The following is a 22,898-nucleotide window of genomic DNA, read 5'->3' as shown; positions in this document are numbered from 1 at the left end:
GTTTCTTTTCTCATTTTTAATCAGTTGAAAAGCTATTAAGTTGTTTAGAGCAAACATTGTAACAGCGCATGGGGTTTATAACATGTAGAATTTAAATGGGTGAATTGCAGAAAGTGTGGAGGAATTGGGGTCTAAGTACACTCTGGTAAGTTCCTTACAGCGATGTCAAGGCTGTGACATTATCTGAAGGTAGACATGATAGCCAGTGACATATACTGTAAACCCTGGGCAACCACCAAACAATAAAATAAATATAGTGAATAAACTACGTTAATTTTCTACTGCTGATGTAACATTACCTCAAAACTTAGTAGTTTAGGAGCACAGATGCATCGTTTCACAGCTCTGTAGGTCCGAGGTCTAACGCAGGTCTCACCACACTAAGATCGAGGTGTCGGAAGCTCCAGGAGAGGATCCATTTCCCTGGTCAGTGGATGGTGGTCAGAATTCGGCTCCTGCGGCTGTAGGACCAGGGCCCCCTTTCCTTTGTGTTGTGCTCAGTTCCTAGGGACCACCCGTGTTCCTGGGCTCACAGCCTCCTTCATTAAAGCCTTTTTTTTCTGTGTCATTTCTGTCTGACTACAGCTGGGAAAAGTTCTTCACTTTTAAGGGTTTATGTGATTAGGTTGGGTCAATGCAGATAATGCATGATGAGCTCCCAATTTTAAAGTCAACTGATTAGGAACTTTAATTCCACCCATACTCATAACTCCCTTTTGGATGTGGTATCACATAGGTCCACGTGGATATCTTTGAGGGACCACGGTTTTGCCTGCCACATAAACCAATAGTGGAGATTAAGTGGGAATCATAAAAAACAAGAGCAACATGTTTAATAAAAAACAAGACAGGAAAAGACAAATAACAGAGGGGACAAATCAAATAATAACAAGATGGAAGTTTTAAATACAACCACTTTGATAATATTAAATGCAAGTGGCCTTAACACTTCAGTAAAAAGGCCGAGATTGTCAGACTTGGAAAAAATGTGAGACTCAGTGCCGTGCTGTCTCTCAGAGACCCATTTTAAATGTAAAATGAAAATTAGTTGAAAGTAAAATAGTGGAAATTCTAATCATAAGGAAGCTGGAGTGGTTATGTTTCTATGAGGCAAAGTAGACTTCAGAAATTGGGTGAAAGCAAAAGTTTTTACTTCGGTGACCCAAGTCAGATTTCTGGCTGGACCTAGAATTCTTTCATATATATATACACACATATATAATATTTGTACTGTATTATATGTAATAAATATACAGCAGCACATCCGAGATGCTCAAAGTCACCACATAGTGTCTGTGGCTCCAAAAGTTTAAAATTTTTTCCAAATTAATTTTATTTTATATTTGTAGCATCAACAGAATCATACTGAATAGTATACATTTATTGATAATTTAGACTATCAGAATAATTTTATTGCTAGTCCTTTTCTGTTACTTATCATTCCAGTGACCCTTGTAACACAACTTTGTGTATAAATATATCATTCAAATAACATAAACTCACTGTATTTTTTATCTCCAGGGTAACATAGAGATCATACTTTAAAAATCCCCACATTGTCTCAGTGTGGACATTACAGCCTTGATACATTAAATAACTTAACCACAACAAGGTAGTGGCAGAACTCGGGCCAGTGACCTGAATCCAAATCAGATTCCCTGACATTCTCCATCTAAGACATCACATGTCATCAAATTGATCATTCACCAGGCATGTACTCTATAAGAAGTCCGTTTCTTTGTAACATAAAGGATAAACTCTTGGTCCTGTTGTGTCTAAGGTTTGTTAAGTATCTATGCATGTCATATTTTCAGAAATATTCTTTCATGTTGATATCTGATTTGTAGAAAAGCTCTCCTCAAAGTAGAGCTACAAAAACCATTGAATGGTTAAGACCACTTTTCTTTCACCCTATACTGAGAAAAATAACAACACATTACAACTGACAAGGATGTTGACTGGCATGTCATAAAAGCTGGGCAGAGATCATTTTAAGACTTATATTTTAAAGATTGATGATTGTTCAAAAGATGCTCGAGTGAAGATGTGATACAAACAATCCGCAGAAATCTCTCACGAGGGCTGTGATGGTTACTTCCTGCTGGTCTCCCAGCTTCCGCCCCAGCTCCCATCTAATCCTGTGCAGAGGCTGTTTTCCTTCTATTGGGTTGGCCAAAAGTTTCGTTCGGTTTTCTCCGTAAGATGGCTCTAGTAGCACTTAGTTGTCTTTAACTTCATTTGAAGCAATTTTGTTAGTTTGTATGTGACAGCTGTCATATCAGCGTGCATTTAAAAAAAGACATCAAAATTGGTGTGGTTTTGTGTAGCCATTTTAATATTGAAGACAGAAGGAAAAAAAGCAACATTTTCGGCATATTCTGCTTTATTATTTCAAGAAAGGTAAAGATGCAACTGAAATGCACAAAAAGATTTGAGCAGTGTATGGGGAAGGTGCTGTGACTGATGAAATGTGTCAAAAGTGGTTTGCGAAGTTTCGTGCTGGAGCTTTCTCCCTGGGCGATGCTCCAGGGTCGGGTAGACCAGTTGAAGTTGATAGCGATGAAATCGAGACATTGAGAACAATCAGCGTTATACCACGCAGGAGACAGCCGACGTACTCAAAATATCCAAATCAAGCGTTGAAAATCATTTGCACCAGCTTGGTTATGTGAATTGCTTTGACATTTGGGTTCCACGTAAGTTAAGCGAAAAAAACCTTTTTGACCGTACTTCCGCATGCGATTCTCTACTGAAACGTAATGAAAACGTTCCATGTTTAAAACCAGTTGTGATGGGCAATGAAAAGTGGATACTGTACAACAATGTGGAACGGAAGAGATCGTGGGGCAAGAGAAATAACCCACCACCAACCACACCAAAGGCCGATCTTCATCCAAAGAAGGTGATGTGTATACGGTGGGATTGGGAGTCCTCTATTATGAGCTCTTTCCAGAAAACCAAATGAATAATTCCAACAAGTACTGCTCCCAATTAGCCCAACTGAAAGCAGCACTCAACAAAAAGCGTCCAGAATTAATCAACAGAAAACACATAATCTTCCATCAGGATAACGCAAGGCCACATGTTTTTTGATAACCAGGCAGAAACTGTTACAGCTTGGCTGGGAAGTTCTGATTCATCTGCCGTATTCACCAGACATTGCACCTTCGGATTTCCATTTATTTCAGTCTTTACAAAATTCTCTTAATGGAGAAAATTTCAATTCCCTGGAAGACTGTAAAAAGCACCTGGAACAGTTCGTTGCTCAAAAAGACAAAACATTTTGGGAAGATGGAATTATCAAGTTGCCTGAAAAATGGCAGAAAGTAGTGGAACAAAAGGGTGAATACGTTGTTCCATAAAGTTCTTGGTGAAAATGAAAACTGTGTCTTTTATTTTTACTTAAGAAACCGAAGGCACTTCTTGGCCCACCCAGTAAAACAAAGTCCGGTCACGTCAGCGCTGCAGCCTCACCGTGCTGAGGACAGGGCGCGCTTGCTCTGTGGTCTCTGCGCTGGTCCTCCATCACTCCTCCCACCAGGGAGCTCTCTTGCTGGTCCCCAGCTGCTGGCTTCTGCGCACCTCCTCTGGGGTCCCCTGTGTCCCACCCACCTCAGCATCCCAGCACCCAGACTGAGCCTCCAGGCTCTGCTTGACCCAGAGCCGTCCCTGCCGCTCTACTCCAGCTGCCTTTCCCACTTTGGCAGCAACAGGACTCATCAAAAAGCAGATGAGCAGGCCTTCCCCCGGGGGTCAGACACTCCCTGTCCCCGCAGACTCTGGTGCCTTTACGGGATGCTCTTGCAGCACCACCACCCCCCCACACACCCCCCCCACCCCGTGCAGAGCTCTGGGAGGCTCACCAGATGAGCCCTCCCTTCAGAAGTAGGTGGGGGAGGGGATAAACTCACGTCACTGACTCCCAGTGCCCTTCTCTCCTCTTCCAAGACCTTTTGTTCATAAAGGCAAGTTAAGTCTCTTTCTCTTTTTTAATTAACTTTTATTGGAGTATAGTTGCTTTACAATGCTCTGTTAGTTTCTGCTGTACAGCAAGATGAATCAGCTATACATATACATATATCCCCTCTTTTTTGGATTTCCTTCCCATTTAGGTCACCACAGAGCACTGAGTAGAGTTCCCTGTGCTATACAGCTGGTCCTCAGTAGTTACCTGTTTTATACATAGTATCAATATTATATATGTCTTAATCCCCATCTCCCAATTCATCCCAGCCCTGCCCTTTTCCCCCTTGGTATCCATACGTTTGTTCTCTACGTCTATGTCTCTATTTCTGCTTCACAAATAAGATCATCTATACCATTTTTCTAGATTCCACATATATACGTTAATATACAACATTTGTTTTTCTCTTTCTGACTTCCATCACTCTGTATGACAGTCTCTAGGTCCATCCACATCTCTGCAAATGGCACTATTTCATTCTTTTTTTATGGCTGAGTAATATTCCATTGTATATACGTACCACATCTTCTTTATCCATTCATCTGTCGATGGACATTTAGGTTGCTTCCATGTCCTGGCTATTGTAAATAGAACTTCAATGAACATTGGGGTACATGACTCTTTTTGAATTATGGTTTTCTCAGGGTATATACCCAGTAGTGGGATTGCTGGGTCATATGATAGTTCTATTTTTAGTTTTATAAGGAACCTCCATACTGTTCTCCATAGTGGCTGTATCAATTTACATTCCCACCAACAGTGCAAGAGTGTTCCCTTTTCTCCACACCCTCTCCAGCATTTATTGTTTGTAGAATTTTTGATGATTGCCATTCTGACCGGTGTGAGGTGATACCTCACTGTAGTTTTGATTTGCATTTCTCTAATAATTAGTGATGTTGAGCATCCTTTCATGTGTTTGTTGGCCATCTGTATGTCTTCTTTGGAGAAATGTCTATTTAGGTCTTCTGCCCGTTTTTTGATTGGGTTGTTTGATTTTTTGATATTGAGCTGCATGAGCTGTTTGTATTTTTGGAGATTAATCCCTTGTCGGTTGCATTGTTTGCAAATATTTTCTCCCATTCTGTGGTTTGTCTTTTGTTTATGCTTTCCTTTGCTGTATAAAAGCTTTTAAGTTTCATTAGGTCCCATTTGTTTATTTTTGTTTTTATTTTCATTACTCTAGGAGGTGGGTCAAAAAAGATCTTGCTGAAGGCAGTTAAGTTTCTCCATTGCCTCCTAAAATGAGCTTGGGAAGGAAGGATGGGGTCCAAGGCACACCAGAATCTCACACCCCGAATTCAGGTTCTTTGAATGGTTTTACAGACTTTAGTATATCTTTTTCTGCAGGTTGCTTTCTTCATGTAATCCCTGGGCATTTGACAACTTCGGGTGGTAAGAGGCAGTTTCAACCAATATCTCAAACCAGGCTGGTTTTCAAAGTAAACTCTAAGAGAATGGGGTCTTGTCTGTATGTTTGAACCCTGCATTCTCAGAACCACGGTCAAGACCTGGAAAGTCAATAGGAATTGAGCAGTTCATGTTTGCTCTCTGTCTGTTTGTTTCGGAGAATTCTGTTTGGTTCTACAAACAATTTTACAAAGAAAAATACAAACAGTGAGAAAAACCACTGAATTTCTGTCTCTCTGCTTTTATGAAAGTGTCACAAATACCACTTTACCTTTGGCCCCCATTGCGAGACAGTGATGCACAGGTAGAAAGCACTAAATATGCTCTGAATTTATTAGTAAAATAAACCCTGAAAAGGTGGTGAAATTATGAATTGCTTAAGTCCTATTTCATCTTTAATCCTAAGTATCCTTAAAATGCTAGATAGGATTTGAACAGGAAATCTTAAATATCTATATCTGCACTTATTCTTGCATCTCGAATTTTAACAAACTAAAATTATCAAAATAGTGCATGTAACTATTAGAACATAACCTTCACTACCCCTGAGAGGGGATTCCACTCGTAAATGGTTAAACTCCTCAGCTCCTGCTGTTGAAGACTAAGTCTTTCTGATATTCGGTTTTCAGAAAGCCGTCGTATCTCCAAACACACCCTCTCTTCCATACCAGTGACGCGAGTATTGTTTTTTTCACTTGCAATGCATGAAAAGTAACAAATAAAACAAAAACCGGATGACAAAACCCGCGTTCAAGGTAGCTTAAACCTGCCAAATAAGAAGAGTTGAAATTAAATTTCTCAGTTACGCTTCACACGCTGACGTTGCATCTGCTGCTTTTTAGGACACCGAGCCTTCACGAGGTCAGCAGCTGACCCGGGTAACACACACTTCGATGGTGTGTAGCTCTGATGCACATCTGCTGCCACTGCACCCTGCTGCCTCATTCTAGTGGCTGTGTGCTTAAAAAGTTGCCTTGTGGGAAGCAGAGGACAGAGCAGTGTGTAAATTACCTGCTGGTTATTCTTGCTCTGGATATTACTTGTGAACTATCACGGTCACCATGGTTGTACCAAGATACAGAGCATTATTGAAGTTATTATTTATTGTGTTAATTATACTTTTGTTCAAAGGGCATTTTCATTCCTTTGAATAAAAAATGAATTTTACTTCTTTATGAGTAGGGTATTATTATTCAGTTATAGGTATATCCACCTAGCGAGGCATGCGACTAGCCTATTTACTCAGAAAAAGCTTGAACAACAAAAAAAGAATAGTAAATAATATATAATATAATTACAGTAGTAACTGCCACTGAATGAATGACTGATTAGTACTAGACGCCTTATATTCTGGTTAGTTAACTCTCACAGCTCTCCTGAGAGGTGTATATTACTACCCCCTCTTCACTCTGAAACCAGTTACTCAAGATGGATGTAAGCCCGACTTTTGACTGTTGAGTAGGTGCCCTAAGGAACCTGATTGCAAGTTCGTATGCATGACGCACAGTGAGGCCAAACAAATCGGAACGTCAGAGTTTGGGGCAGAGAAAAGTTTATCGCAGGGCCAAGCAAGTAGATGGGTGGCTCATGCCCAGAAAACCCCAAACTCCCAGAAGGGTCTCAGCAAAGCATTTTTAAAGGCCAGGTGAGGGAGGGGCGTGGCTGGTTGTTGCAAACTTCATGGTGTCAGAATCCTTGTTCTTGCATCTATCCACGCAGGTCAGGTCACGATGTTCCTGTAAACCTCCAACAAGACAAATGTTATTCTCTGTTGGGCAACTTTTTATCTCTATATGAATGGAAAAATGTTATCCCCTTAAAGGTCAGAGCCTTGAGAACTGGGCTATCCTGTATGTTTTAGGCTGTAGGCATCATTCTTAACTGTAGCAAAAGCAATAGGATACAAAGGTTAATGAAAAAGAAACAGATCTAACATGGAGTCAGGTTTGTTCTTACAAACCCGCCGTGACACTTCTTTATTTTGCTTGCTGCTGATGGCAACTTTTATGTTTAGCCAATATCCTTCCATCTTTGCCTTTAGGATTTGATACCAGTATTTTGCCAATTTGCAAGGATTCACTCGGCTGGATGTTTAACAGACTTGATACAAACTACGACCTGCTCCTGGACCAGTCGGAGCTTGGGAGCATTTACCTGGACAAGAACGAGCGGTGCGCGGAGGCCTTCTTCAGCTCCTGTGACACGTACAAGGACAGCTCCATCTCCAACAACGAGTGGTGCTACTGCTTCCAGAGGCAACAAGGTACCGAGCCAAAGCCCATCTTGTCCGCGCAGTAAAGCCATGCACTACAGACAAGCTCATTTGTACCCTGTCCTCAATTTACAAAACAGAGACAGAGTTACACGTGCAGAAAACAAACTTCTGGCTCCCAGGGAGAAAGGCGGGGGTGGGAATTGGGAGACTGAGGTTGACATACACAACACCACTATGTATAAAATAGGTAAGCGATAGGGACCTGCTGTACAGCACAGGGAGCTCTACTCAATACTCTGCAATGGCCTAAATGGGAAAAGAATCAAAAAAAGAGAGGACATATGTACATGTGTATAACTGATTCACTTTGCTGTACACCTGAAACTAACACAGCATTGTAAATCAACTACACTCCAAGGAAAATTTTTTTTTAAATTTTTTTCAATGAAAAAGAAACCCAGCATGCTACACCCCATTTATTGTGAGGGATAGTTTTCCAATTAGAATGTTTAATAAAAGAGCAAATAAGCAGCACGTTGAACAGTATAACACAGCTAGGGATGCAAAACACGCTAAATGAGATGAAAAATAGTCATTAATATTTTTTATTAATGCACTTCATTATAGTTTCCATTATGAACCGCGAAGAAACACACAGAGATATGAGAACATAGATATTAAAAGTAATCATTTAAATTAGTTTGCTATCTGCTTTGCCCATGGTGTAAAATAAATGGGTTTTTTATCACTATGCTGCGGAGTTTTAATGTTCTGTTTTGTGATCTTATTAAATGAGCCAAATGAACCACAGCATTCACCATAAAGTTATTTTTACACTTTTGATTTTAAAATGACTTAGCCTTTCAAACTTTTTAGATAACTTAGCTTTATGAAAATGCACTAGCAAAGAAAGAGTCTCAATTCCCCAGGAGAGGCGAGGCAGCCTGAAGGGTTGGATGAGGCTTGTCCTTCATGGGTCCTACTTCACTAGGAAACGGTAACATAAGGGAAAATGGGAGCCATGCTTATGTAATCAGCCAAATGATAACTAAAATTGTGTCTAAGGGAAATAGACCCAAAACATTCAAATTATGATAAGGTTTGGGGAAACTAAGAAAAAATGACATGTGTAACTTTGATGCTAATTTTGAAAAACAAATTGGGAATTAGTCTAACATGATACATCTGCTATTGTCACTGCCTTTGAAAGCCCTTGACAGCTACCAGAATGAACAAGCTGCTCTAAACTGTGTGAATGATTCTCAGGTTTTCATATGGAAGCCAGCACATTATATCAGTCATTTTACTATCACAATTACTTTTTCATATATTAGTAATAGTTCAGTGATTAGGGATGACATGCTTATGCATAAATTGATTAGCAGTGAGTCAACAGCAGGGTTTGTAGCATAGATTAAACCACTAATGTGTTTATAAACCACTTTAAACAAAGTTTAAAAAGTAGATTGGATCTGTTAAAATATTCTAAATCATACACACACACACACACTCACACATAGACACACATGCACACACACACGCATAGACACACATGCACAGAGACACACACAAACTCACAAACACACACTCACATACTGACACAAACACACACACTTGTTGACTTACACTATTGCGTATGTGCTTTTTAGGTGACTGAATACCCCTAAAAAGTTTTGCCCTGGTTTTAATGACTAGTATACACTTAAGTCATTTACAGTAGGGGTCCCCAAGCCCCGGGCTGTGGACCAGTACTGGTCCGTGGCCTGTTAGGAACTGGGCCATACAGCAGGAGGTGGGCAGTGGGCGAGCAAGCAAAGCTTCATCTGTATTTACAGCCGCTCCCCACTGCTCACATCACCACCTGAACCATCCCCCCCCCGTAGCTCCCATTACCGCCTGAACCGTTACCCCCGCCATCCGTGGAAAAATTGTCTTCCATGGAACTGGTCCCTGGTGCCAAAAAGGTCGGGGGCCACTGAGTTACAGAATAAAAAAGTAAATCCAGGTAAACTGCCGTAAAGAGACGTGGTCTTTTGTTATGAGGACAAATGTTATTTTAATTTTTCTTTGAATATTATGATAGCATGTCCAAGTGTTTACACATGAACATTTTAAAATATTCTGAATAACTCTGAATGTTTCTACTCCAGAAATAAATATTTTTACCTTAAAACATTACTAGATTTTGCAGTAATATTCGTAGAACTGATTAAAGGTTCCCAAAAGATTCTGCTTTATATACTTTTCATTTATTATTCTTGATACTTACTTCCAAAGTATCGAAATCTTCCTAGTCACATGAAGACATCCTCTGAGATCATTTAATACACAGTAGAGATAATTTAGTAAATGATACCTGAGCTGGTTAAATGATTTATACAACTTCCCAAAAGCTTAGGAGAGTTTGGCTAATTCCATTCATTAATATGCTAGAAAATATTACAAAAGCTCTATTGGGGTAACTGACTATGGAGTTAGCTCATTAAGTAATTTCATGGAAAAGAATAAACATTAAAAACATTTTTTCAAATGTTTCACCTTATAAGGAATGTGTTTTTCCTGTTTATTCAATAAAAACAACAAATTCTTAAGTTTATTATAATTAGAGTAATATATGTATGTGTGTGTGTATGTGTGTACATATATATAGAGAGAGAGAGAAGGAGAGAATAATGTATAATGGGGTGTTATTAATCCAGGTTGACTTAAAACTGCAATCAGGACTATAGTTGTATGGTTGTTGGAAAATATCTGAAAAATACAGTAATAGTGTTGTTAAAAAAATACCTTTCAAAAATAAATTAAGGTTAATTTCAAAAGTTTAATAAATGAGGTTGAGAATATAAAATTTCAGGCAAGTGAAATACTTGTAGTTTTCCAAGGGAAAAAAATTGTAACCTAAAAAAAGTTTGTAATTAGTTAAAATGCATATCTGTTTCTAAGACTGATTTTCTGAAACCATGACAATTAAGCAACACAAAATGGATATGATTGTGGTTTGTATGATTTCATTATAATTAGTTATAAAAGAATCAGTAGGAAAAATATTAATTTGGGATTTCTGTTACCTTAGGTGTCAATAACTTACTTTCATAAAATATATTTTAAGCCCCTACTCAGAAAAGTACCTCAATTTATTAGTTGCTATTTCAGTTAAAGTGCTGTTGTGTAAGATCCAGGAAAGAGAAAGTAAATTAACATTTATTCAGGCCCATGTCGTCTTTTGGGCACATAAAATCATTTATCCCTCATACAGCCCTGTGAGAATGTAACGATGTCGTCCACAGCTGAGGACGACACTCAGTGATCTTAAAGTCCTTGTTACAGAATGAGCGCAGGGACGGGGGATCTGAAACTTCCTTCTCCAGCAGCTGTACCTCGTATTTTTTTTTAATTTTATTGAAGTCTAGTTGATTCACAATGTTGTGTTGATTTCCACTGTACAGCAAAGTGACTCAGTTATAGATATATATAGATATAGATGTGTATTCGTTTTCATTTTCTTTTCCATTATGGTTTATCTCGGGATATTGAATGTAGTTCCCTGTGCTCTACGGTAGGACCTTGCTGTTTATCCATCCTGTATATACTGATAGTAGTTTGCATCTCCAGCAGCTTTACCTTTACATTCAGACTTTGCGAAGCGCTCATACATAAAATGCTGAGAGACGCCCCTAGGCAGCTTGCCGGCAAATCCTGTTCGGGGCAGGAGCCCGGCCAGCGATACACCCGATGGGACGACAGTGAGAACGGCCGCATCTTTTGAGGTCGTTTATGCCTTCCAGCCACAGAGATGTCAGAACGGGCGTCATCTGCATTAGTTTTACAAAGGATGATTTTCTTTAATTTAATGAAAGATATTAAATACAGGCAATGCTGTCCTTTGGTATTATGAATATTTGAAATGTGCACAAAGTAAACCTAATAAAGTTATTTAAGTATATCCATTCTGTGAGAGGCCCCATGAAGGAAGGGGATTGGGCAGAGGCCTCCTGAGAAGGAGGCTGAGCTGGTCCGGGTGCCCTCCCTGCAGGGAGGTGGTACCCCCTGCAGGTGTGTGTGGTACCCACTGAGTCACGCGCACACCTGCAATGTCCACTTTCTTTGCAGTTTTGACGCCACATTGTATCTATATATTTGACAGCTAATAGAAGTATACTCCCTAGAAATAACTAGTTGTGAGTACAGTAAGAACACCTTTGTATATTACTGTTGTAAACATAGAGATATTTCCTTATTTATTTTTCCCGGTGACATTTTATTCAGTTCAAAATTGTGCGGGAAAATAAAAATGCATTGTTACCATTGCATTGACAATTATCCATTCATAATATAGATAATGTGTGAATGGTTCCAATATAAGGCTTTGAGGTTTTAAATTCAGAATGCAAAACAATGAACAATGTTAATTTTTTTAAAAACAGCATTTTGAAATTAACTAGTAAAAGATTTTAATTCTTTTTTTTTTCTTATTTTTTAAAACTACTGTTGGGAATAATTACTTGTAAATTTAATGATTACATTAAAGCCTATATTTTATAACTTACGATTTTCATACAGTTTTAAGCATATAAAAATCAGAATTTTCCATAAAGTCAAATCACCATTAGATTGGGGGAAATAAATCTTGTGTATAAACTTGTGCCTAATCCTGTCCAAACCTTCATGCACTTTGCCACCTCACTGCCTTTTCATCTACATCAGTTGTTTGCAAGAGAGTGTAATGACAGGTGAAATCTCAGTCACGCCATCCGAGTGTACCTGAGTCAAAGGCCAGACAGAGCACAGGATAGATATTCACAATCCAGTACTGTATGTAGTGGAACAGCCCAATCTGTCATGACGTCGCTCGAAATCCGGCAGGTTCCCCTACACACACGTTGTGGTTGCCCCGGGTTTATTCAGGGAGAGTCAGACTCAGACGTGCCTGATTTCGGGCAATCCCACAGGAAGATAAGAGAAATATCACTTCTACTTACAATAACTGTCCCATAGCAGTGAGAAGAGTTGCTTTCAATGTAGTATTGAAACTTCAGCTAGAATCTTTCCTCTTGGTTTTAAATGTCATATTTGGAGGGCAGTAAATTTTAGGTCTACTCTATAAGCCCATATTATGCAACTTCATTCCTAATCTGTTAATAATATAAGACTCACAAATTATTAGAAAAAAACAAAGGGGTCAGTTGAGCCATTATCAACACGAAGTAGAACAATAAGGTAATCAGGTTTTTCAAGCAAATTACTTTTTCTTCACATTTTTGATTCCTCCAGGAAAAGCACTGTTGGCCTGACATATTAAACTGTAAAATACATACTAAGTTATTTGTCTCATGGTCTCTTTCCACTCTGCTGCTTACATGCAAATTTAATAACTGAATATTGTGAGCTTGGTATGGTAAAAAAAATTCTTAAATTATTTGAATTATATCTTGCCTTTTCACTAAAAAAGTTGTAGTGGAGCAAGTACTAGTTTATTGTTTTGCTGTTTCAGTAGTTTGTGATGCAGTTTTTATATAGCAAGTATTAACAGCAAGTTTTTACAATAAGAGTCTAAAGTACATTGAACTGTTTTCAGATAAGAATATGTATATATATTAGAAAATATATAATTAAATATAATAAGCCAAACTATTATGTCTAATTAGAATTTTATACTTCTCTGAAACTAATCTCCTTCTGAGTGGTTTTAAAGAGTTTGAAAAATAGGCATATACTTATTTCCAAATTGGTTTAATGTTCTAAGTTTATTTTTTAAAAGATGGCTTCTCAGAAACTATTGTATATTACATCCTGTTTCCAAATTGGGTATATACTGCAAACATCTGGGTGAAACTGAAAAGACTGAAGCCTGTCAGTGTTATTCAGTATCAAAATTTATAACAGTGTCTCTGAATAACTTGGAAGCATTCACGTTTTCCTAGATTATGTTTCAATCTGAAGCTGTTTCTCTTGATCGTAGGAACTGTTTTAAATGAGGGAAAACATAATCAGTTAGTTTGGGAAGCAACCTGTCAGTGGTATTTACATTAATGAGTTGATTGACCTTTTAAAAGTCAATGAAAAGAACCATTTTCCATCCTATAAGTATTTTATACCATTCTCCTTTCTTTCATCCAATTCTGTCATTCTGCGGAAATTAAGATAATCTACCAATAAGTAGAAAAGCCTCTCTATAGAGAAGTAGACGTAAATGTAGATGTAGATGATGTAGATGTAGGTGCAGATGTAGATGTAGATGATGTAGCTGTAGATGTAGATGTAGACGTAAGTGCTGTAGATGTAGACGTAGTTGATGTAGATGTAGGTGCAGTTGACGTAGATGTAGGTGCAGATGTAGATGATGTAGATGTAGATGACGTAGATGTAGATGATGTAGATGTAGGTATAGATGTAGATGATGTAGATGTAGGTGCAGATGTAGATGTAGATGATATAGATGTAGATGTAGGTGTAGATGTAGACGTAGATGATGTAGATGTAGATGTAGACGTAGTTGATGTAGATGTAGGTGCAGATGTAGATGATGTAGATGTAGATGATGTAGGTGATGTAGATGTAGGTATAGATGTAGATGATATAGATGTAGGTGTAGATGTAGATGATATAGATGTAGATGATGTAGATGTAGGTGCAGATGTAGATGTAGATGGAGATGTAGGTGCAGATGTAGATGATGTAGATGTAGGTGTAGATGTAGATTATGTAGATGTAGGTGTAGGTGCAGATGTAGATGATGTAGATGTAGGTGCAGATGATGTAGATGTAGGTGCAGATGTAGATGTAGATGCTGTAGATGTAGATGACATACATGTAGATGTACATGATGGTGCAGATGTACTGTAGGTATAGAGGTAGGTGTAGGCATAGAGGTAGGTGTAGATGGATGTGTGTGTATATACATGTATATGTATACATATATGTATCTACTTGTACGTGTCTCCATGAGTAAAACAGTTGATATGTAACGGGTCTTCTAAAGCCTTGTAAATCTAACTAAGGTTTGGTAACGTAGAAATCGCCCCCTCTTTGTTTACCTATAACCATTGAGGTGACATTAATGCCGTTGCAGACCCACCTTGCCAGACGGAGCTCGGCAGTATTCAGAAGCGGCTCGGGGTGAAGAAGCTCCTCGGTGAGTAGTGGATCACTCTCTGACACCTTTACTGCTCACATAAATAACCCTGGGGAAATAGCAACACAAAATCGATATTAATCCCACAAACGTGGACCTCACTAAATTTCAGCAACCAAATTTATGACGTTTTTGAAAGTCATTAGCCTTACTTTTATTATCTTACCTATTGAAAGATATGATGTCTGTTTTATTGCCCTAATATAATGCTCATTTTGAAAGTTATTAAGTAAAAAAGAAATTTAAACAATGCTAAAGGTAAAGCAGCAGAAACTTCAGTTCTAATTCTGTGGTTGACAGTTCACGAATTGATGGCATGTATGTATGTAGAGAGAGAGGGGAAGAGAGAGGGAGGGGGAGAGAGAGACGGTTAAAAGCGTGGTCTGAGTTCCTCAGGGAAATTTGAACAGATTTTTTAGTTTCTCATCAGCACTTTTTATAAACTTACTTTTACTAAGTAAATGTATGTAGTAGATGATAAATAGATACATAGATAATTCCAAATTTCACCCAAAGCCTTGAAATATTAGAATGCTTGGCTATTAACTGATTGTTAAACTATTACATATGATTATTTTCTTTATTTTTGTCAACATACAATTTTTCAATAAACTCTTTTTGGGATAATTTTAGATTCAGAAATTTTACAAATACAGTAGAATTTCCATATATCTTTCACCCAGCTTCATCTAAAGTTACCATCTTACCATGTATAGATTAACTATCGTATATTTATCAAATCTAAGAAATTAACATTGCTATAATCCTATTAATTAAGCCTCACACTTTATTTGGATTTCACCAGTTTGTCCACACATGTCCTTTTTTCCATTTTAGCATACAGTGTAGAACACCACATATGCAACATTTGTTGTTGTTTTTCATGTATGTTAATGCTCTTGTGTATTTAGTGGCACATAATTTTATGGTTTTAGATCTGATTAATCTGTATTATGATATGCTATGTTTGTAATTACAATATTGTATGTTTATATGAGAAGATTTTTCATATTACTTGAAAATTCACAGTTCAAAATAAATAGGCTAAATTTTTTAATGCAGCATTTCAGATGTGAAGCCATATCATTAGATAAAAGCTACAATGTATCACATTTCTTTTAACTCTGTTACAAGATGCACCTTTCCAGCTCACAGGTGGAAACGTTACCTTGGTACCTGGGTTTGTTTTTTTTCTACAAATCGAAGTTCAGCCATGTGCAGTGGGAAAAGCCATTGACATTCAACTGGAAAATATCTTCGACTTGGTCAAGGTCTATTAGTGACAAAAAGCTATTAACATCCAGGCTTTGATTATTTGATGTTACAAAAAATGAAAACATATTTAGAGCCCAATTGAGAGGAGTCACCTTTATTCATCTTATGTAATAAAAATGAAAGTCATTACTCGAGAGCACTGACCCTTCAATATTCCTTCTGAAATGGGTAGGAAAGCGTCCTTCTCTGACAGTCTGTCCACTGTTACGCGGTAGCAGGTGCGCTGCGTCCAGGCTGCAAGCTGTCTTGGCGTCTGCAGTTCTAGGCTAATTCCTAACAATGCTCTTCTGTTTCCAGAGTGTACTGGCAGAGACAACAAATTAAATGGCCACACTGACTGTCCATCTTAACATTTTTATGTCAAGTATGTCAAATTATGGTATTTTTTAAGAGGTAGAGATAATAATGTTGAAAATCTTCCTTATCTTTCCTGCTATAAATCCACAGAAGGTGTTCTCAAGTTTCCCATATTGGTGATATCCGGTCCACCTCACTGAAAGACCAGAAGTTCAAATCTTTCAAATGAATTATAATTTTTAAACTAAATTGATTATTTATATATCAGAATTTTAAAACTTTTTTAAAGGGTTAAATAATGATCCCATATTGTTGCAAGACTAAATGGAACAGTTTCATGTTTTATCTGTTTATTAGTCATTGTTTTTCCTTTTTTCTTTCATCAAGTAACTATACTGTGTCTGGTCACTGAGCAGACAATTGGTCAGGAAAGACAAGAAAATTGTCTAATCTCCTAAAGCTTACACTGTAGTGTGGGAGTGTTTATTGAAGAATGTGAATTCACTTCTCAATTATTATTGCACACTTATCACTAGCAGTGTGCCAGGTACATGTTAGATATTGTATTATGAAAGTAAGTGTCTAGCTTCCCATTAGACTGAGTGTGAGTTGTTTGTATAACAATCAAAATCAGGAGAACCGAAGGTTCCCAATACAGAGGGTACCACAGAGTAGTGGTGAACGCATGCAGTGGGAGACACACACGATGGAAGAAATATATCAGAAACCCTCCATCCTAACAGAAGGGGGTCACATTTCAGTCAAGTTTTACATTGCAAGAGGGAGGGAAGGAGAGGGATTCCAGGTGAGGAGAAGATGCACAGAGAGATGAAGCAGGACTGGATTTGTAGAAAACAGCTTGATGTGGAAAGAGCTGAGGATACATGAATGAAAATTTGGGGAAATGAAAGCCAGAAATTGGCAGTGATGAGACGGTGAAGGGTCTCATATGCCCTGCTGAGTGGTCTGGGTGACTCATTATGCATGGCGTTCATCAGCTCTAATTCTGTATATTGTGCATCTGGAAACAGCCCCCTTTGCTGAGTGATTAAAAAGACAAGCCGCTAAATTTGCTCAGCAGAAGAAATGCAAGGAGTTCATTCTGACAGCGCCCGCTTTGTTCTACCCGCGCCGTAGCCCGTAGCCTGGAGGCGGAGCTCACGTGCGTGTGCCTTGAGTGAGTCGGTGCCTGGCTGGTGACTCGTTCCTCCCGCATGTGCGTGTCTCACAGGACAGTACGTCCCCCAGTGTGACGCAGATGGTTACTACAGGCCGGCGCAGTGCCACGGCAGCGCTGGGCAGTGCTGGTGCGTGGACCGATACGGAAGGGAAGTCGCGGGGTCCAGGCGGCGCGGTGCTGCAGACTGTGGTAAGGAGGCGGGCCGCGCGGGCCACGATTTCTCCCCCCGCTGGATAAGTGCTGGAGAGTCGCATTCTCTGCCCGACTCCATGCAAACCCTACGGGGTGTACCGGGCGGGGGGCAGGAAGGCTCACTCCTAGCATGTTAGAAAAAGTTGCATAACTAACAAGTAGAACTGCATAACTTAGATATTTTAAGGAAGAATAATGAAAGGTGGGCCGCTTTCACTCCTCCAAGTACGGGAAGGATGTCGCATGCCTTCTGTGTTCCTCTCGGGTAAGGCAGACTGTGTCATGCGTTCTGGGCCCTGTCACCCGGCCCTGGTGGGTGCCTTGTCACCACACAGCACCCTCCTGTCTGGGTGCCTTTGGACAAGGCCACTCAGGGAGGACATGGGAGCACCAATGACAGAAAAAGTAACCTTTTTAAAGTAAAGGTCCATAAATTGCAGCTGTGTGAGCATGTTTCCTTATGTTTGGGTGAGAAAATATAGTGTTAATTGTTTGAAGGGTAATTATGATATTCTAGTTCTTTTTCTGAGCATGCATTTTATATATAAACCTAAAAAAATAATATTACAGTTAAGTTGAGCATAACATACACACATTGTAAAGTTTTAAGTGTGATGTCTTTTGTGTTTCATGAAATATTTTTTCAGAATGCAAGTTTCAAGTGAGTATTTCTGTTTGTACTGTAGAGAGCTTTCACTACAAAAGCCACTTAGCTGTACACACACAGACACACACACACACACAGACGGAATTAATGGATTATGTTTCAACTAATACAAATGACCAAAATGTAAACAAAGTACTTGGTCAGTCTTGTATTTCAGAAAATGTTTAGTTTTCTCCTTTATGCAATTTTTAAACTGATACATTGTGATTGTTTAGAAATAGATAAATGGTAAACGGTATAAAAGCAATGGTGTTTAATGCTTAAATGCCTGTTCTGCATTTATTTATTCCACGACACTTTTAATAGCTTGGTTTTGGCTTTCTGGCCAGTGTTTTCAGATTCCATAGGATGGAGTGCAGTACTCAATAGCTACATAACATACTTGTTACATGTGAAGAACACAGCTTTGTAACACATAGTTTAAACGAGTTGCACTATTAGTTATTTCAGTTATCCGTGATGGATAAAGAATTTCAGATGTTTATTTTATAAATAATAATTATATGGAGATGAATTCAATAGGTGACAGGGAAATTGTTTGGGGAATGTGACTTGTGAGTTTTCTCGGCATGTTGAAATTATTAAGAAAATACAAGAAGTAGAAGAGTACAAATAATATTTTCTTCACAAAAGATATGAACTTCAGTGTGTTGTATGGTGAAATCAATCAGTTCATAAGCACTGGATGACATTAATAGGATTTGCTATAATTAGCTACCAAAGAATTATTAGACCAAAATATTAGAAAGGGTAGAAAGTAAACACACTGATACTAGGGGAGTTGGGAAATGATTACATTCTGAGATATGTGTGCATTATTGCCTCCATAGTCATTATAAATTTCTAAACATTTTTTAAAGTACCTACTGGCTGTGTTAGTTTTCTGTTGCTATTGCAACAAAATCCCTCAGAGTTAGTGGCTTAACCCACACAGATGTGTGATCTTGCACTTCTGAACATGAGAAGTCCAGCGTGGGCTTCCCCAAGCTAAGGGCAGGGTGTCTTCAGGGCTGGTTCCTTCTGAGGCTCCCTCCCGAGGATAGTGTTTCCTGGCCTTGTCCCAAGACCACTCACGTTCCTTGGCCCAGGGACCATTACCCAGCTTCTGACTCTTCTGTAATCACACTGCCCTCTGACTTCATCTGGAAACAGTTCTTTGATTTTAAGGATGCAGGTGATCACCTGGGCCCACCCAAGTTACCCACAGTAACCTGTCAGCTCCAGGCCCGTGATTTCATCACATCTCCTGAGCCCCTTTACCATGTAAGGTCACATAGTCACAGGTTTCAGCCATGAGCAAGTGAACATCTTTGAGGGACAACTATTTTGCCTACACACTAAGAGAAGAAGTTCTCAATTCTTTGTAAAAGTCAAAGTTTGACATGGACTTTATAAAAACTGGGCTGAGCTCAGTATTACTGAGCTGGAAATCTTACATATCAGACCTCAGCAACAATTCCACTTTTTATAGCACTGTATATTTTAACAAATGATAAAGAATGGATTTTACCTTATTTTTGTTAAGAAAGCTAAAGAGCAAATTAAAATTTTATTTTATTTATCTTTTTTAACTTTTTATTTTTTCTTGGAGTATAGGTGATTAACAATGTTGTGTTAGTTTCAGGTATACAGCAAAGTGACTCAGTTTATTAATTTCCTCAATTTTCATCAGAATTTTCTGACCCTCAGAAATTATCCCACCACTCAGTCACATAACATTAATGTTTACTTTTTTCCTAAGCTATTGATTTTGAGATCTCTGGAGATTTTGCAAGTGGAGATTTCCGTGAATGGGCTGCTGATGACGATGAAGATGACATTATGAACGATGAAGATGAAATTGAAGATGATGATGAGGATGAAGGGGATGATGATGATGGTGGTGACCAGGATGGATACATCTGATGGATGAGAGCTGAGAGCAACAAATTCTATGTTTCTTTTATTTACCAAGTGATCCCCTACTGAGGAGTACCTTCTTGCCCCAAAACAAAATGATTCTAAAACTCACTTATATTTTGTATAATTATTTCAAATATTGCAACTAAAGTCATAGAACTTTATGTTTAGAGAAGTATCATTTACTTTGAGTTTTTATATGAAAAAGAGAACACATATGGAGTCCAGCCAGACAAGAGAAAGTTATGCAGAGCTACTGATCTATGTGAATCTGCCACAAACAAAACAACCAGTGCTTGAGGTCATATGTGATATTTTTCTGGGAGAAATTCTAAGTTGAATCTACAATAACATACTAGTGACCTGGATTCTAAGGATTTTATAAAAATATGCATGACCTTAATTGCAGTTTCCAAGTAGACTCTTCCCAGAGCTGGAGTGATTTAGAGGTGAGTGAGGGAATAGCACAAAGTGAGAAGAACAAAGTCACCATCCTGGAGACCTCCACCATGTTTGTATGTTTTTAGTTATGAAGTTTTAGTGATGTTTTTAGTTATGAAGTTATTCTGGATGTGACCAGATAGCTTACAAAATGGCCAGTAGGGAAAAAACGTGGATTTTGAAAGTTAAAAACATAGTTGTCCTTTCTAATTTTTATTTTAATTTAGACGGCAGTCTCATGTTGATTTGTTTGATAATCTTAACCAGCATGATTTCTTTATCTTTCTAGATTTCTTTATCTTTCTAGGTTTCTTTATCTTTCTGACCAGCAACTTAGGGTGCAGAACTTAAAGTGGAAAGACAAAGGGAAAGATTCTTTTAAACCGTATTTTTACAAAAAGTTTGTCATTTGCCCCAATATCAAACTTAAAAATCTTCATTCGTATTTTATTTCCTGTGTTAGATAAATATTTGCATTTAATCTAAGAATTATGCCATTTTTGTTACTAGTGTCGAAACTTCGAGAACATACTGTGCGGTGCCTTGCAAAATAGACGTAGAAAGGCTTCAGCATGCATCCCCACACAGGACATCAGGCCATACATAGGCACACCTAATCACAAGTTAACACCCGTCCTGGTACTGCTGCTGGAATGAAGAAAATAGAATACTTTCTTTCTTTTTTCTACTGTTACATAGTTACCATGTGGACTTGTTTATGATTATTGTGTGGAGTAGCATTTCAGATTTAACTGCAACGAAAATTAATTGTTGTATTTAAGTTAGCATGTTAATTAATCGTGTAGCCCTTCTGGTACACCATCACTTTTAAGGAGATCAGACCTGTGGTTTTGTGCCCATAATACAAGTGGAAAAACCTGTTGGGTGTTACACACTGGTGTCACCACTTAAACAGTGGGTCAGCTGGTTTCCCAGTCTACAATCCACTGAAATAAAGTTGTTGGAGTCTTTCTATTTGATTTATATACACTAAGAAAAAAATCTTTAATGTTAACTTTATGTAATATTTAAGGTAAAATGCATTTTCTTTTTTACTGTTTATGTAGTTTACAAAATAAAGAATCTTGCAACCAAATTAAACTGTTCCTTAATGATTTTCTGGGGTATAGATAGTAGCATGCAGGATTCTTCATCTGTTTCTTGATTTTTGAAAAGCATACATCACAGACTAGCTAGAAAAGTTTTTTTTTTAATTTTGAGTTTCAAAGTCAGAGCTCTTGACATCTTGCATGTTGTTTTATTAGATACGTTTAAAAATATTTTTCTTTGTCAGATTGTTTTAATTGTTTTCATTTGTCATAGCATTGCAAAGTAGATCATTTCCTTTGTTGACAGTGGTATTTTTAAGCCCATTTTTATGGTATTATACATAACATATTTAGCTAAATTTCTATAGCAGCTGCATTTTTTGAAGAGTGACAGAATAACCTTATCTGTATAACAAATGTATAGAAATCACAAAATGTAACTTGTGGATTGGTTGGAAAAAGACAAAAAAAATCAAATGCTATATAGAGGTTTAGCAAATGAATTTGAAGTAACAAATATGGTGGTCTTTTAGTGAAGCTGTTTTTTTTTAATTTTTATTTTATATTAGATTATATTTGATTTACAATGTTGTGTTAGTTTCAGGTGTACAGCAAAGTGATTCAGTTATACATATATCTATTCTTTTTTCAAATTCTTTTCCTAGTTTATTACAGAATATTGAGTGGAGTTCCCTGTATTATACAGTAGGTCCTTGTTGATTATCTATTTTATATATAGTAGAGTGTATATGTTAATCCCAAACTCCTAATTTATCCCTCCCCCCTACCTTTCCCCTTTGGCAACCATAAGTTTGTTTTCTAAGTCTGTAAGTCTTTTTGTTTTGTAAATAAGTCCATTTCTATCATTTTTTTAGATTCCACATATAAGTGATATCATATGATATTTGTCTGACTTCACTTAGTATGATCATCTCTAGGTCCATCCATGTTGCTGCAAATGGCATTATTTCATTCTTTTTTTATGGCTGAGTAATATTCCATTGTAAATATGTACCACATCTTCTTTATCCATTCCTCCACTGATGGACACTTAGGCTGCTTCCATGACTTAGCTATTGTAAATAGTGCTGCAATGAACATTGGGGTGCATGTATCTTTTTGAATTATAGTCTTGTCTGCATATATATGCCTGAGTGGGATTGCTGGGTCATATGGTAGC

General features: G+C 37.9%; 1 protein-coding gene across 3 annotated transcripts in view; it reads left to right on the top strand.

The window, feature by feature from the left end:
- Positions 1-21,744, top strand: part of SPOCK3 (SPARC (osteonectin), cwcv and kazal like domains proteoglycan 3) — a 447,340-nt gene extending 425,596 nt beyond the window's left edge. For 2 of the 3 annotated variants that reach the window (XM_057549435.1, XM_057549437.1), the window contains 4 exons: positions 7,413-7,634; positions 14,656-14,718; positions 17,522-17,659; positions 20,071-21,744. In XM_057549435.1, coding sequence (XP_057405418.1) covers positions 7,413-7,634; positions 14,656-14,718; positions 17,522-17,659; positions 20,071-20,234 — 587 coding nt within the window. In that variant the 3' untranslated portion in view covers positions 20,235-21,744. The remainder of the gene's footprint in view (positions 1-7,412; positions 7,635-14,655; positions 14,719-17,521; positions 17,660-20,070) is intronic. The other variant, XM_057549436.1, reaches the window with a different exon arrangement.
- The last annotated feature ends 1,154 nt before the right edge of the window (positions 21,745-22,898 follow it).

The sequence above is a fragment of the Balaenoptera acutorostrata genome, chromosome 6 (assembly GCF_949987535.1).
Source record: "Balaenoptera acutorostrata chromosome 6, mBalAcu1.1, whole genome shotgun sequence".
Classification (NCBI taxonomy): domain Eukaryota; kingdom Metazoa; phylum Chordata; class Mammalia; order Artiodactyla; family Balaenopteridae; genus Balaenoptera; species Balaenoptera acutorostrata.
This window is presented reverse-complemented; position numbering and strand designations above follow the sequence as displayed.